Here is a 17,205-nt window from a genome sequence, read left to right on the forward strand (position 1 = left end):
AAAAGCAATAACTGAAACAAAACGTAGCATTTTTGCTTTAATTCAGCATATCAACAGAAACTGTGCACCAATGATTAAAAATGCATATTTATTGTCACGCTATGGAGTTAAATTAAGTTAATATATGCTCTATTTATTTATTTATTAGGATTTCAACGCCATGTTTTACACACTGGTTTACTGGTTACATGCATGACAGAAACAGTTGATACTCAAGATTCACCAATTCACAAATTTAATGTCAGACATAGTCATGGACAGTTTTTCTTTTAGGTCCAATTAACCTGACTGCATGTCTTTGGACTGTGGGAGGAAACCGGAGCTCCTGGAGGAAACTCACGCAGACACGAGGAGAACATGCAAACTTCACACAGAAAGGACCTGCCCTCTTTTGGATGCTTCTAACGATCATAATTAATGTGCCTGTCATTGGCTTATGAAAATGTCAAAATAAATTACTTGTATTTCCTTGGTTTAAAGCCACCACTTTTTGTAAGGTCATCGACCACTTTATTGTAGCTCATGTAGCTCTGAAATGCTATTAATTACTAAGTTTTAATAACTATATAAAGATTGCAGAATCAAACAGGCTGGTAAAATGGCACTCTGGGAAGGGAGGGAATGGAAAATTTAAAACGTACCCGTTTAAAGTCGAGGTTAAAACTGACTGTTACAAACAATGTAGAGGGAAATCATAGATACAACATGCATTGCCTATACATTTACGGCATTTAGCAGACACATTTATACAAAACGACTTACATTACAGTATACAGTCTGAGCAATTGAGGGTGGGGCCCAACAGCAGCAACCTGGCAGTGGTGGGGCTTGAACCAGCAACCTTCTGGTTACTAGTCCAGTGTCTTAACCACTAGGCTGCGGCTTGCCTATAGACAGGCATCAAAATCAAAATCCCTATCAAAATCCTTGCCTTTGTCATGTTAAACCCTAAAAAGAAAATAAATGTCTAACATTTTCCAGGTGTATTAACACCTTTTAGCCCTCATAAAATCAAATCAAAGTGAAAATTACACTTTTAAAAATCTGTTAAATTATTATAATTTAATTAGTAAAATATTTGGTTTGGATAAGTAAGCAGGCCCTTAGGCTACCTATTATAAACTTGCCTAGGTACAACCAATTACCTTCCAGATCATATTCCAGGCTAACTGGACCAAAATGGACATCAGTTGTGGTTGATTTGGTTGTTATTACGTCAGAACAAAACCAGCTGTTCTTGGGGATTCCTTTACTAGACCTGCATAATAACCAAAGTTCACCATTGACAGGTGATTTGCACTGTGATAAAGTTGTGGAAAGGCACAGTTTAGGAAAAGGATAAAAACAAAATTCAGCAGTTTTAACTGTCCCTCTGAGTACCGTTCAGAGCATGATCAAGAAGTGGTAAGTGCATGGCACCACCAACATCTTGCCAATATTGGGCAGTCCTGCCAATCTGAATAGCTGAGCCAGGAGGATATTGATCAGCAAAGCTACCAAGAGGCCAATGGCACTTTGAGGAACTTAAGGATCTGTATTGCTGAGATTAGTCGGTTGGCATGTGACAACCATCTTCTAAGTGTTGTGATAAAAAATGGCAACATTACAAAGTGGTAAATGCTTTACCGTACCAACTTTTTTGAAATGTGTTGCATGCCTGAAATCTAAGAATGGATATGTATTAACAAATGAAATGATATTCGACCAGAAACATAAAATATTTTGGGTTAATACCATCTGCAATTAAATAAAAGTCAATGTAACAAACACAGCATTTTTTATTTGCATTTCCATACTGTCCCCACTTTTTCTGATTTGGGTTGTACATACTTTTGGCCATATAAATGAAGACACTTAGAAACACATTAAATAATGAAAACATATTGAACATTTATTAGAAGACATATATTATTTTATAAAAATGTGCAAAGGAATGTCTAAAAAAAGCTGAACTATTTCAGAACAGAAATCTTAGTCTTACTTGATACAACACAACACGGCAATAACTGTATACACACAGCTGAGTAAAATAATATAAGTTACATACAATATTTTAAGACAATAAGAAACACCTTACCTAATCTGTGGCATGTAAAAATGCTAAACAGGCATAGTTGACCTTGATTATAGACAGTGTTTGTAAATTTCAACAAGCATCTCTGAAAAAATCCATCAGTGAATTAAGATCATAGTTGTCTAATATTTCAAGAAGCTGTGAAACCTTTGTTTTAACATTTTGCCCTTTAAATTTGAATTTATCAATGAAAAGATCAGTGATCATGCCTGTAAAAGAACATATAAGAATTAATTTATAGATATTTTTGGTGTTTAATTTTTATTTAATTGATCACAATCTACAGTATAAAGACTGCTTACCATACAGTCTTTCTAGGTGGGCTGGCTGTTTCTTGTATTCTTCTAAGAGACGTGCAGACTCATCAAGGATGTTACGATACTCAGGAATCAGGAAATCTGCATTCCCTTCATGCACTTGCAGCTCCTTTACAAGACAAATACTTTAGACAACACGGACACATTTTCTATTCTATTTTCATGTTTAAAGAAACAATTAAGTGATTACAGACTTCATAGGGAAGAAACTTCTGTACACAATGTATATGCATTTAAAATACGGAATCAAAGAAAACTAAATATTTAATGTGCCACAACATTATAGAATTCTTAAAATAATGTAATGTTATCAAAGCCAGTGTATAACATCAAAAAACATCATCTAAAAAACAGTTGGGCTGGCTTGTTTCCATTCTTCCTTCTAGTCACACAACTGACAAGTTTTCAAGAGCCCTTTATTCATTTCATTTGTTTATTGTTTGTTTTACCACCGCTTTATCCTAATTAGGATGCAGTACAATTCAAAGGGTTGCAAAAGGTAGGAAACACCCTGCCAGTCCATCACAGGGAAAACACACACACACACTCATACCTACAGGTAATTTAGTATCTCCAATTAGCCTGATTGCATGTCTTTGGACTGTGGGAGGAAACCGGAGCACACAGAGGAAACCCACACAGACATGGGGAGAACATGCCGACTCCACACAAAATAGCCATTCTACCTGGGAACCCAGGACCTTCTTGCTGTGAAGTGACAGTGCCACTAAGCCATCCAAAGAGCCCTTTAGTTAACCACTATATCTGTTTACATTTTACGTGTAAAGCATCTAGCAGACAGTTTTATCAAAAGCGTCAGTGACAAACAGCAACACAAGCAGTTAAAGACCTTGCTCATTTACCATTGCCTCTTCCAGGAACTTATGATACTGTGATTGCAGGGTGTGAAACATAATTTACTATTTTAGTTCACCTTGAAACAACTAAGGCAAAATTTGTACCCCATGTTACTTTTCAGTCTAAATTAGGAGACTTTATAAGAGCTTACCTTCAGAGCATCAATAAGCTGAACCTTTTTGGCCAACAAAAGCTGATACTCAAGCTTAGGATGAATCATCCTCAAGGTATGTCTCACTGAATCTTCGTTCACCTCTACAGGAGGACAAAAAAGTTTACCATAGTAAGTCTTCCATTGTGCTCTTTATATCAATATATCATTCTTATAAAAATCAATTCATTACAATGCCATGATAAATATTTATCCCACTGAACAGTGCGCAGATCTACAAACCATAATAAAATAGTAATAATTTAATTTAAAAAGAGGTCTTGCTTTAAAATCATACAACCTATTACCCTGCCTAGATACTCAATTTGTTGGTAATCAAAACCTGAAGTTTGTGGCTCAGCAGTTTAAATTACTTTAAAAAAGATAAATAGCTAATTTCATTCATTCATTTTCATTAACTGCTTTTTTTTTATTGGTCAGAGTTGCAGTGGGGCTGGCGCAAGGAATACCAACAGTGTGCTAATACATCGAAAGGGCTCCCCCCAATTGGGACACAGTCAATAATTTTTGTGTAGATGCTGGCCAGCTAATAGCACTGGAGGGCTAGAGTAATAGACCACTGCACAACCTGAGCACCTATTGCAAATTATATTAGTACTGATGGGAGTGTCCAATCAAAGTCAAAATTACATCAAAAAGTATTTTCTGTATTGTTTGTTTGTTAATTAGGATTTTAACGTCATGTTTAACTTTGGTTACATTCATGACAGGAACGGTAGTTACTCATTACACAAGGCTCATCAGTTCACAAGGTTATATCGCACACAGTCATGGACAATTTAGTTTCTCCAATTTACCTCACTTGCATGTCTTTGGACTGTGGGAGGAAACTGGAGCACCCGGAGGAAACCCACGCAGACACGGGGAGAACATGCAAACTCCACACAGAAAGGACCCGGACCACCCCCACCTGGGGATCGAACCCAGGACCTTCTTGTTGTGAGGCGACAGTGCTACCCACTAAGCCACCGTGCCGCCTATTATTTTCTGTAAAATCATAAATTTTTCTTTTAGAAGGACCTGGTAATCTGGTCAGAATGCTCAAACCAGGAAGAAAGTTTAAACACTGACCAAGAACAACGCTGAAATGGTTGGTTGGCTTATCATAACCCTATTAAACATTTTTAACTAGACCTTTAAATGGCTTCAAAACATAAACCTTTGGCTCTTTTTAAGAATTTGTAATCACATTAGGCAAAACAAAATAAAACATTTGGAACAAACACCACTGCTGTAATAGATGCCAAAGGTGGCTTAACTAGGTACTAAACAAGTGGAGGGTTGTGTGAATACACTCGTGTTATAGCATTTAAGATTCCTGTTGAGACAAAAAGGTTTTAGAATGAATAAATGTTCAAAAAAATAAACATTAAATTACTTGTATTAAAAACTCACCATAAGAAATGTTCAGGTTGATTTTGCGTTTGGTGGCCTCCTTAGTAAGTACATCCTTAAGTATGGATATAGTGGAAATGTTGTCTGATTTAAAGTTGCCTTCACCTTTGCTGTAGAAAATAAAACCTTAAAATTAAACATCACGCTTCACATCTCTGTAATCATATACAAATTATATTATCAATTCATGCTGGCCCATTAGCATTTTAAATCTATGATTTCGAAGCATTATAACAGCTTCTACAGCCATGGCAAAAATATTGGCACCCCTGAACTTTTGTCCCTAAAAATTATTGCAATTACAAAGCCTTTGCCATTCACACGTTTATTTCTGAGCACTTGGGTGGTCCAGTAGTCTATTACGGCAGCCCACTATTGCTTAGATGTTCGGTACTTTGTTTCCCACCGTGATCCTGTTTACGAAAAAGTGGTTGACAAAAATTAATAAGTCAAGTCTGATTTCATTCTACACAAAACTCTGGACATGGTCGGGACAAAATGATTGGCACCGTTATAAAACTGTAAGAAATGATTCCAAATCAAATGTGATTCATGTGATTGTGGTAAGTCACAGGTGCTGGTAATAAAAAAAAATCACACTTGCAACCTGTTAACATAGAAGAAAGAAATAAGCATGTGGATACCAAAACATTTGTAAATGCATCATTGTTCTGAGAGAAGTGGTGCTTTTTTTTCGAAGGAAGTGCAGGGCTGCCAATATTGTTGGCCATGACAGCATGACCCCGTTTACACCGGCCTATTACAATTACCAACAATACAAATGCAGGTTTAATTGCACCCAAGATTAATCATCGTTTAAAGTACTGCATAGTGTATCACACATTTTAGTCAAAAGTTTGAATACATTCAACTATTTAAACAAATGATTTCCCAAGTGTAACACGTGTAAACAGGTGTTAGTAAAATCCTTCAGAATACAATACAGAATAGTTTCTTACCAGTAGCTGGCCTCAAGCTGTGTTCCCAGGAAGGTGTTTTGAAAGTGGAAGGTGATGTTTTCTCCCGCTGGGGTTTTCTCAGGTACCTCAGGCAGGCAGAACACAACCCAAGAGTGGATCTCTGCAAAGCTAAACTGTCCCACTAGCTTCAAAGTGTTCATGGGTCTGGAGTCAGAAATAAAGAAGTAAAATACATGTTCCCAAACTTTTTACACTTGCAGCACAGCACAGGTTTTAAAAGAATGTAAGTTAAGCAGGAAAGATGGTGTCCATCAGATCATTACAAAACAGAGCCTAGTTCAGTTTAAGTTACTGCACTTTTGATCTTAAGGTCACTGGTTTAAGACCCACCACTGCCAAGCTGCCACTGCTGAGCTCCTGAACAAGGCCCTTAACCCTCAGTTGCTTGGATTGTATTTTGTCACAGCATAAGTTGCCTTGATAAATGCATCCGGTCGGGCTATACACAGACATGATTGGCTGTCACAAAAAGTCGGAATAGCTCAAGCCCTGCTATGGATTGGCACCCTGTCCAAGGTATTACTGCCTTATGCTTGTATTGTGTTTCCAAGTGGAACTGGACCCGCTGCAACCCTTACCAGGATAAAGTAGGTAATGAAAATGAAATCTGCTGTAAATGTAAATTTTACAGTTTTATGTAAAATTTCCATGTGAGCAAGAATAGTAATAATTTACCTCGTTTTTAAAAATTAAAAAACAGAAAAGCCTATATTTAATTATGGCACAGCAGACAGTGTGGTTGCTGCACACCTTAAAGGTTTTGAGGATCTGGATTCAAATCATGCTTTTGGTCACTGTGAGAAGTTTGGTATGTTCTTCCCACATTCACATAGCTTTCCTCCTGTTACTCAGTTTTTTTCTGACTGCCCAAAATGCAAGTATGTGCAACTGTAACTGATCTAGGTGTGAGCGAGTGGGTGAAAGGGAAAGTGTGTCTTTTTACAGTTCACCAAAGCCTGGCCTACACTACATGGCCAAAAGTATTTGGACACCACTTTAATTATTGTGTTCGGGTGTTTCCGCCACACCATCTGCTAATGGTGTATAATCAACTGTAACCACTTGTATAAAACGAATTATATTCTAAAATAATATAACTTATATACATTTGTGACAACAGATTGGAAAAAGCCCATTAAACTTCTTTTAAAACCTCTGAAACATTTGACTCATTGGGCACAAATTTCCAAAGACACTTGAGAATATTTTGGAAAGCCTTTCCCAAGAGTGGATGCTTTTTTAGCCACAAAGGTGGGGTAGCTCTACATTAATGCCCATGATTTTAATGAAATTTCTAATACATTCATAGTCAAGTGTGCACTCACTTTCACCATATAGTGTATGTGATGTATAGGATTCTTACCTGTCCTGATCAATGCCATGGGTCCTCTGGTGGAGTGAGAGTGGTTTAATCTGATACTGACGCACCTGGCATGTTTTGGGCTGCAGCCGAGGAGTTATATAGGCCTGAAGCGTGCCATACTGACCCTCAATTGATCTCACCTGGAAAACCACATCAATGTAATTTACTGTACGGAATTACACAAAATCTGCTATTTAATCATCAAGGAATCATTTTTTCTATTTACAGCAAATATCTAATACCTTCAGTTCCAGCCTTGTGGTGTTAGCCTGGCATCTGTAGGTGGCGAGGAGAAAATTACCATTTGGCTGTGGAAAGTTAATAAACAGTAATGATTATGTAAATCCTGGTTAGATTGATACCCTGCTTAAAGCATCATGAATGATCAAAAGCATGGCAATAAATTACCTCAGAATCACATTCGCTGAAGCTAACCACTGCTGAGTTCTTATCCACATCAAGCAAGTCTATAGGAACATCACTCTGAGGAAAAAATATAATTAATCAAGATAATCAGAATATATCCAAGCCTAACCTGTACAAGCCACATATTAATACTTTAATGACATTTTTTTGATGATTTTTGATGGGCTTCTCTAGACAGACTTGTCAAATAAATTCTACAAATTACACATAATCAATACTTATATTAATGAATAAATGCGTAAAAAATAAGTTACTATTTGTGTTGAAAAAGTTCTGCCTGCACTGACCTGTAGCAGTAAGTTATCAATGGCAGTCTGCACTTCCAACGTAAGGCTGTAACTGGCATCATCTTGGCACAGAGTGAACCTATCATTGATGCTAAAGACAGGTACTGCAGACACAGCTGTGCTGGACTGAGAACTTTGCTGATATTTCTCCCTCCCCTGTATCACCTTCACTTGCAGTTGCTCCAGTTCAGCCCTGCAAACACACACACCACCAGGACCATCACATAGGTAGGTCCAACAATAGTTCATTAATTTCATTATTCATTCAGCAGTTTGATTTCTAGTTTTAATTTTTTTTCTCATTTAAAGATACATTTAAACTGGGTGGAAAAATATTGGTTGGTTTAAATGTAAACTATTGAATACAGAGTAAATTGTTAGGAAATTCCTGTTGTTAACATTTTAAACAGTTACGTGGAATCAAGTAAGAGGTACAATGAATGAAGATTCATTTTCCAGAATTGTACATGCCCTTTATGATGAAATAATATGAACTACAGCAACCTTGATATGGTGCTCAGATGGCGCAATAGTCTATTACGCTAACCCACCACTGCTGAGATCCGGGTTAGAATCAGCCGACCAGGCATCTACACAGACATGAGTGGCCTATGTCTGAGGGGAGAAATGGCTAAATCCCTGTCCAGGGTATTCTTGCTTTGCACCTAATGTTGCCTTGTGGAACTTGACCCACTGCTACCCAGCCTTTCTGAGGCGGTTGATGAAAATAAAACGATACAACCTTGATAATTGTGACTTCCACTGCTGTTATTATTAAAAATCATTTGACAATTATGGACTTCCTAATTATCCACATAAACAGACATTAAATTAAAAAGCATACAATGACATTAAAAAGTATTTGCCCCTTTCTGCTTTCTTCTGTTTCTGCATGTCACACTAAAATGTTTTATATCCTTATACTAAATTCAAGGATGTAATGTGTGATGTATATTAACTATTAGTTCTGTTGAATCTGTTGAAAAAAGTCATGATATAGGTGTTGTCCTCAATAAACAAATTGTTTATTTGAACTTGTCCTTTATGTTTTCTCTTTTCTATACTTTCCTATAAAACTTTACCCAAGGGTCAAAAACTAGTATGCCAAATTTTAAAACTGAGAAAATTAGGTGTAATTAATTATATGGCACTGCAGCATATGTGCAATACCTGAGAGCAGCCACTTTGGCCTGGGTTTCTTTACTCATTTTCACCTCCTCCCCTGGTCCTGCCTCCATCTGCTGAGGCTCTGTGGTGAGACCTGACACCCAACCTAAACACGCCAGGAACAGGAACAGTCAAAAAAGTCTAACTGCTAACCAGAATACATGCGCAGCTGAATATACTGTATATTCAAATTCTAAGATTGTGCAGCCTAAAGCTATGTAAATGCTTTCATGCTATACTCAAATAAACATACGCAAAGAAGACCCACTTGTAACTGAGACCTGTTAAACTGTTGCTCACCTGTGTATGTAGTTGTTATAACCTCATCATATGAGTCTTTTCCTACACATCCCCCCTGGATTGACGTTACACTTTCAGACAACACCTTGTGAACAGAGCAGAACACAGAATAACACACACAGCCTAGGACAGACACTTTGTTTAGCAGTAAATGCAGATTTGAACTCTTTTGCACAGGCTTGTCATACGTACATTCTCAAATCGCAGTGTGGGTTCATTGGAGCTGTCCAATCCATAGACCTCTACTGTACCATCATCTCTCCCAACAAGGATTTCTTTTACTCCATCACCCAGAATATCAAATGTATCAATGCACAGTATACCTAAAATGTCATCACATACACAAAAAATACAATAAATGACAAGTGCTGGTTTGCAACATGTTTGACATGATACATGGTAAAAGACAAGAGGTCAAAACAGTAATGATTAAAAAACTTGTCTTACCTCCTTTTTTCTTCTCATTATCCACAACCCATTTAGAGACAGGAGCTGAACTGGTTAACTGCACTAGACCTAGTTTACCATCAGTAGTTCCATAAAGTATCTCCTCCCCATCTTTACCTGTACACAAATGAGTCATTATTCTTACTGTGCTAAGAAAATTGAAAAAGGCTAAAGGCTAAATCAGGGAGGAATACATTCATCTCAAGTGTGATATTACAAGATAACTGATAGATTTATGGTTTATGGTTTATAGGTTTATGGTTAAATCACTCTGTAAATTTACTCTGTAATTTTTGTTTCTGCTACAAGTGGCATGAGACAGAGAAAATTGGAGAAAGCTGACCCATCTGTGCAGCCAACCATCGCAAAGCATCATAAGGTCATTTGCATAAGCTGTGTAATGGATAATATTGGATAAATGTTGCATCAGGAAAGATTTTAGTACTGACCTCCATTTCTGTTGTGAAGCTCCAGGACAGATGGCGGCCCAGAAACTTCAAAATCATACAGCAGCTCTGAACCCTTCAAATATAAAAAAGAACATAGTATGAACCAAAAGGTTTATAGTACTTAATCACTAAACAATTATATATTAGGTATGCAACTCTTTTAACCATTGTCTGTCATCAAACAATAGATAACATTTTACCAACAAATTTAAACCAACCCAATAAAATGTTTAGCAGATTAAAGGGTTTAATTGCAAGGCAGTTTTGTTGAATTAAAACAAAAATACAAAAGCATTTAACATGGCATTAATGTAGAGCAGTAACATAAATCAGTACAAAACTAATCCATAAGTTTACAAAAGAACCCAGACAAACATCTAAATAACTACCGGCCTCACTTGCCTTACTCAATGTTCAATATTTCACAATAAAAAAGACATTGGGCAAAAAAAAAACCTCCACACACACAAAGGCTTGTCTTGTTTTTGTTTGCCAAAAAAACAGATGACCCTCAAGACTCTTGGGATGATATTTTATGGACTATTGAGTCAAAGGTTGATCTTTTTGGAGTAGATTGGTCCTTTTACAGTTGGTATAAATCTAACACCACATTCTATATGATAAGAACATCTTACCAATTGTCAAACATGATAGTGGAAGTGTAATGGTCTGGAGATGCTTTGCTTCAGCAGAACCTGGACAACTTATGATAAAACCATGAACTCTGCTCTCCTAAAAGAGAATTCCTGCCCATCGGTTTGTGACCTAAACCCCCAAGTGCAACTGGATTACGCAGCAGGACAATAATCTGGAGCACATAGTCAAGTCCACCTCTGAATGGCTTAAAAGAAACAAAATGAAGGTTTTGAAGTGACTGAGTAAAAGTCAAAATTGCTCTACAGTTATGTGAAAATCTTATTTTAAGTTATCACAAATGTTTGTTTGCAGTTGTAATAGCTGGGTGGCACAATTATAATTCAATTATAATTCTGATCGGTGTTATAATTCTGATTGGTCAAGTTTACTAAGAGCACCAGATTTGTCCCTCAAAAAAATGTTTGCGTGTGTGTATGATTTGAAAAAGTTTGTAGTTGTTATTTGCAATAGGGCTGAAACGATTCCTCGAGTAACTCGAGTAAATCGATTACTAAAAATCATCGATTCAAATTTTTTGCATCGAGGAATCGTTTAATCCGCACAACCATATACAGCTCACGGTGTTTTACACGGACGACTTTGGCCCCAAATGCATGCCATAGACTTTCACTTTTGCGCAGCGTGTTTAACGCTGTGTGCAGGTGACGTGAAGAATCTGAGGGCTGCGTCCCAAATATCTTACACATAAACAGAATTTAACAGGACTTAATCCGGGTTCTTTTTGCGGACAGTTTAATGAACACTACGTATTTGGACACGTTCGCCGCTCCTGCGAACTGAACGTATCAGTTTAGGACGCAGCCGAGATTTGATAGCGCGGACTGCAAAATATAGAGAGAAAATAGCGAACAGGAGGAGACTGGACAGAGAAAACCACAGAAAGTTTGAGATCATTTTAAGCTGATAAAACTAAAACTCAGTATAACATCCACACCATCAGAGCGTCGTGTTTACTTTACTCATGTTTACTGACTTTACTTCGTTTCAACCACCACAGGCTTTTATGAAGATTTAGGCAAACACACACATACATACACACACACACACCAGATCTACCTCATCTAGAGACACAATCCTGACAGATTTTTATCCCCCTACAAACACCACAAAACCTCCCAACAAAATATGTTCTGCGTGAGCTGTAGCTGAAACTTTGAGTTTTGAAAGTTGCACAAATTACAGGCTTATGTTCATGTATTTTTGTTTATTATCATTTATGACTTGATGACCTGATGTTTCAGGTTGCCTGTTTACATTTTAAAAGTAAATTGATTTATTTTTGATTTATTTATTTTTGCATTTTAAAAATGTTAAACTGTCCTGTATGCAAGGAATACAAATGTACAGTTTGGTTTAAGAAACATGTCTTATTTAATCTAATATGTATTTGTTTTTGCTCTTTGTTAAAGCAAAAGTATTTCTTATCCGATTACTCGATTAATCGCTGGAATAATCGATAGAATACTCGATTACAAAAATAATCGATAGTTGCAGCCCTAATTTGCAATGCTACCATATTAATAAAAGGTAGGTATTAGCATTACCTGCAATATGCGCAGTACTCTGTCCTGGCAGGCAAGAATAGGAACAATACGCCCAACTGTTTCCACTGGTAAACACACTATATCATTAATTTTGTCCCCTGACAGATAGTAGTTCTGGTCTTTGCAGTCATTGTAGTGGTTGTAAATGTAGCTGGCACAGACAAACAGATCTGCCCCAGAAACATGCCTGCCAACATGAATTAGAGTTCAAATTTATGTCATGCGTCCATCTAAAAATATACTGATAACAGCTTTTGATGGGACAGCAATTATAACTCACATGGCATTGATGCTCTCAGTCAGATTGGCCTCAAAAGAGAGAAACTGTTTGCCCTTTTTTGTAAACCCTTTAACCTCAGAGCCAGAAGACACAAAGATCTTCTCCTGTGGTGTTCCCAGTGCACCTCCCAGCTCCAGCCTGGAGATCTTCTGTCCCGGCAGACTTTTAAACACTGGCTGAAACAAAAACCATAGACATTTAGTTCTGAATAGGTGTCATGATTTGATTTGTTAATCTATCTAATGGCTTTCTGTGTTTTTTTTTCAATCTTGTCATTTACAGATTGCAACACCTCTGCCACATGCACCACTCCGCGCTGACCAATAAGGGCAGATTAGCATGTGTCCCTCTCTAACGTGTGTAGTTGCTGGCCAGCTCTTTTGACTTGAAGAAGCATTATGCTATGCCCCCTGTGAATCATCTTTTATTTGTGCAGGCACATTGACCATACAGCAGAGGTTGCATTTTTAAGGCTGCATTCACATGATACACAGCAAAACTGCTTTTGTGCTGGCTGTGCTATTGTTTTCTATGAAGTGAGGCGGTGTCGTTAAACTTGCCTCTAAGTTCAATCTGACCTTTCCAAAGCACCACCAAGGAGACTAACTACTTATATGGCATAGTCTGAAGCAAAGCACAGAGATGGGGGGAAGAAACTGATTCTCACTTTCACAAAACCCCAAACAGAACCGGGCATGGCAACTAGTGACTTGTAAAATAGGGAGACTGGGTTTGTATTTTAGACACTACTCTCCCATTTACTAATACTGTCATTGCTTGTTGTGGTTTTAGCTCTATGTGTCATTTGCAATAAAGCACCCTTTTTAACTTCTCACGCCCACAATTGATGACTGCTGCAGAGCTTTTTCGTTTTAAACTAAAATACTTATCATTAAAAAACTGCATGTGAATAAACTGCCGATACTGTAAGCCAATACTGTAAGCCAATACTGTGTACGCTTTTCAAGCTTGCTGTTTTCTTGTGTACTAATGCCAGAGGTCCTCAGTCTGTAACTGTGATGCTTTCTGCTTGGATTGGAGTCTGTCGCTCTGGAGAACGGCCTGTCAGTTCCTATTTTGGAATCCTTCTGCATGTATGTAAAAGTGTATGCATGTTTAATACTTACAACTGCCTCTCCCTTTTTCATCCCAAAACAGTTTATCACACCATTATGATCTGCAATAGCAACCTGATTACAACACAGAAAAAGATTCTGGGTAAGACAGACTTTAACAGACCTCAGTTTAAAAAAAAAAATGTCAATAAGAGAAATGTCAATAAGAATTATAAACACTGATTGAAAACAACAACAAAACAAATATTTAGTGTTTTACCTAATGAACTTTGTTTATGGAACATTTTGCAGGCATCAGTGTTAGATAGTCAATCAATAGATTAGAAACTTTAATTAGCAGGTTTAAAAACTTACTTTTTGTGTTGATTTTCGTCCTGCTGCAGGTAAAAGCTTCATAGTTTTCTGAGAAGTCACTCCAACCTTGCAGAAATAAGAGAAATTATGTTTGGCGGTTACATTATAACTGCCGACTTTTAGCCATATAGTGTATAAGCCCGGATTACATAACAATATAAAATAGTGATAAATATTAAAAAGACAAACAATAAAAACATTATTTTGTACACAGCACCTGGTGCACCTGGTTTTATTTATAAAGATGATGTAATTACTTGCTCACTTAAAGGAAAGGATAACTGCAAATTTATTTAAACAAAGTTATTTTGTTTAATCACATGATTAATATGGTGAGGCTGTTTGATACAGTCATGGCAGGGGTGTCTGAAATGACCATGCCCCCATCCACAAAGAAAGAGGAATCACTGAAAGGTTTGATGAGTATAAGTATTATGCAAATGCTACAGCCTTCAGTTACCAGATCTCACTTACTGGACTTACCATCACCAACATCATCAAAACAAAAGTGATGGAAAATTGTATAGTTTGTATGAAATGTGTAAAATGCACCCAGTATAGTTCTGTGATGGGCCAATACTTTTTTTTGAAACCCCTATGTGTATGGTGGGTGTACCTGGTTAAATAGTAAACGTAGGTAAAAGATGAATGTACACAAACACAATAGAGTTGGTTGTAATATAGTACATTTTTCTGATATTATTATTTCTGTTCTTTTTCCTTAATCAAGAAACATGCAAAATAAAATCACATGTACCAACTATACAGTAAACAGGGAACAATTTACACTCAAAATATCTCAAAAAGCTAACCTGTAGGTTTGATAAAAAGGGAATTGGGTTTATGTAAAACAAACTAACTTACCTGCAGGTAATCAACATGGTTTAAATTGAGCTCCATCTTCTCCTGATTTAAAATCTAAATCACAACCACCCGCAGTATTAATTATATTTGATATTTACTACATAAACATTAGGCTAGTTCATTTGTCAGAGTAAAGAAGGCAGGCAGATCAGCGCGGATGAGTGAATTAACTGGGGATTACAGATTTATTTTTCCTCCTACCATGCAGGACTGCTAGTTAAGCTAACCTCCAAGAAAGCTATTAAAACACTTTTGTCTTTTAAAGTAGCTAAACAGTTAACTAGCTGTACGTAATAAAAATCAAAACTTATAACGCTACATATTTCAATCCAGATACTTCGTATAACATATATCCACTTTATTTAACATAAAAATAGTTAGGTCCGGTAGCTAGCAAACGTTTTCCTTATGTTGCCATCTTTGAGTCCACTGTTTCCATAGCGACGAGGCTGAATTTGAACTGTATTACGACTTACTATACCGCTAGGACCCTACATAGGCTATTAAATAACGGTACAGTATATAGCACCCATTAAGTGCACTTTGCATCTAAAAGAGCTCGATTTGGAATTTGTCCCAGTAAAAAGGGTTCTATCACGGGGGCTGTTTTGCTTCTCGCGTCACATGAATTCGTGTATGGAAGCCTGATCACACCACCTAGAGGAGAAAAAGGGGAAAGTGTCAAAATTGTGACTTTTAATCTCAAAAAAGGCCATTTGAAACAATTAACGTAACCTAATGTGTTAAAATATTTAGTCAATATGTTGAGATCTAATTCCAAATTTGTAGGCCCTGTCCACAAACATACATAAATAAAAATACATATGTTTATTATTATTGTGGACTGTTTATTCAGAAAATAAAATGCGTTTTTGGGGTCACTACAAATGCTTGAACACGACGTCCAGGGTTTCTAAGATTTCTAAAAACTCAAGTTCTTTCGCGAACATATACATGTTGTGAACAAATTAATAAAAGCAATATAGGTTACATATCGTTATACGGTTACAAAGCTCAGTCAAACATGAAGTAGAGAATTCCAAAAAATGAATAAACTCTTCTGAAGGAAATTGCTGATGGCTGTAACGTACTGCCACTTTTTGATATTAGATCCACCTCGTGTAAATAAGTGAATATAAAGGCTAATCTGTATGCCTGTTTCTTTCGTTATTTATTTATTTATATTTTTAATCTGTTTGTCTTAGTTATTCCTTTTAAAATACAAAAGGTAAAACAGTACTGTAATTCTGTACTGATTTGTGTAAACGGGTAGACTGACACTGTTTCAGACAGGGTTAAAGACCATATTTTGCGACGCAAAATATATAAATAAATACAGAAAGTGTTTTACTGTAGCATTCTCTGTGGTTGTAGAAACGTGTAGAATCTTTGGCTGTATAACAAACCACATACTTCTGTGCTAAAAAGCGTATCTAAAAAGTACACTACCAGCTGCTTCCTAGTCCACTAGAAAACAGTGAGCTGTCTTCCCAGCTAGCAAAAAATTTATGGCCCACTTCTGGACCATATCCGGCATGCCGGAACTTTTTGTGTCGGCCCACATCCGGCAGCCGGATCTGGCCCGGTGTCAAAATGAATGACGGTTAGATTGTGGCCCGTATACGGCTGCCCGGATCCCAGCCATGACTGCCAGCAATATGCCAGCACTTAACAACCTGCTAGCCAGAACAACCATTATCGGGCCAAATATGGCCCAGTTCTGGCCTGCAGTAGATTTTTAAAAGGCTTTCCCCAGCCATATGTAACCTTTAATGGTCAACAAATGTTGAATTAGAAAAAAAGTAACTGTAATTTAAATATGTTTACCTGGTTAAAAATGGTTTATTGATTCACTCAGGCAGCAGGAGTGGCATCACGAAAAGCAGTTTCCAGAACAGTGCTAGAGCAGAATAAACAGTGCCTTTAGTAGGCTGAAGAACATATACATTATCCCTAATCGATCCTGAAAATGTCTTTCAAACTGTATGTTGAGAAAAGCAGCTTTTGTAAACATCTTACCAAGATCAGTGTAGGCCAAATAACACAAGGTGGCTGAGTAAGCTGGACTCAGGGGTGCACAAAGAGTCACTGCAGAAATATAAACACTTAATTAGTTAAATCATTCAATCAAGGAAATGTATAGACTTGTAAATATGTGCTTTAGGCATAATAATGTGCTTTGTCTTTGTAAACAT

The 17,205-nt window shown here is 37.0% G+C and overlaps 1 protein-coding gene across 3 annotated transcripts; it reads right to left on the reverse strand.

Annotated features, from left to right (window-relative positions):
• Nucleotides 1–1,760: 1,760 nt before the first annotated feature.
• Nucleotides 1,761–16,482, reverse strand: bbs7 (Bardet-Biedl syndrome 7). 3 transcript variants are annotated; one of them, XM_062999983.1, is made up of 20 exons: nt 16,424–16,482; nt 15,011–15,667; nt 14,147–14,212; nt 13,844–13,906; nt 12,717–12,892; nt 12,437–12,623; nt 10,236–10,308; nt 9,787–9,903; nt 9,532–9,662; nt 9,340–9,424; nt 9,043–9,145; nt 7,873–8,065; nt 7,568–7,642; nt 7,402–7,467; nt 7,160–7,299; nt 5,776–5,940; nt 4,817–4,926; nt 3,401–3,504; nt 2,377–2,500; nt 1,761–2,283 (listed from the first exon to the last, which is right to left on the reverse strand). In XM_062999983.1, the coding sequence occupies exons 2-20, from the start codon at nt 15,044–15,046 to the stop codon at nt 2,147–2,149; spliced, it is 2,151 nt and encodes a 716-aa protein (XP_062856053.1). In that variant the 5' UTR covers nt 15,047–15,667; nt 16,424–16,482; the 3' UTR covers nt 1,761–2,146. The 3 variants fall into 3 exon arrangements, with proteins under 3 accessions (XP_062856053.1, XP_062856054.1, XP_062856055.1); XM_062999984.1 differs by having other exon boundaries at nt 16,460–16,477; XM_062999985.1 differs by having other exon boundaries at nt 15,011–15,064; nt 16,460–16,469.
• Between the last annotated feature and the right edge of the window lie 723 nt (nt 16,483–17,205).

The sequence above is a fragment of the Trichomycterus rosablanca genome, chromosome 8 (genome assembly GCF_030014385.1).
Source record: "Trichomycterus rosablanca isolate fTriRos1 chromosome 8, fTriRos1.hap1, whole genome shotgun sequence".
NCBI classification, from domain to species: domain Eukaryota; kingdom Metazoa; phylum Chordata; class Actinopteri; order Siluriformes; family Trichomycteridae; genus Trichomycterus; species Trichomycterus rosablanca.

Bases quoted from the DNA above. Each gene is read 5' to 3' on its own strand.
- bbs7 (XM_062999983.1), bottom strand. From the start codon at position 15,046: ATGGAGCTCAATTTAAACCATGTTGATTACCTGCAG. The intron at 7,643-7,872 runs GTCAGTGCAGGC...TTTTTTCCTCAG, and splicing joins TTGATAACTTACTGCTACAG to AGTGATGTTCCTATAGACTT. The intron at 4,927-5,775 runs GTAAGAAACTAT...TATTTTCTACAG, and splicing joins CAGCTTGAGGCCAGCTACTG to CAAAGGTGAAGGCAACTTTA.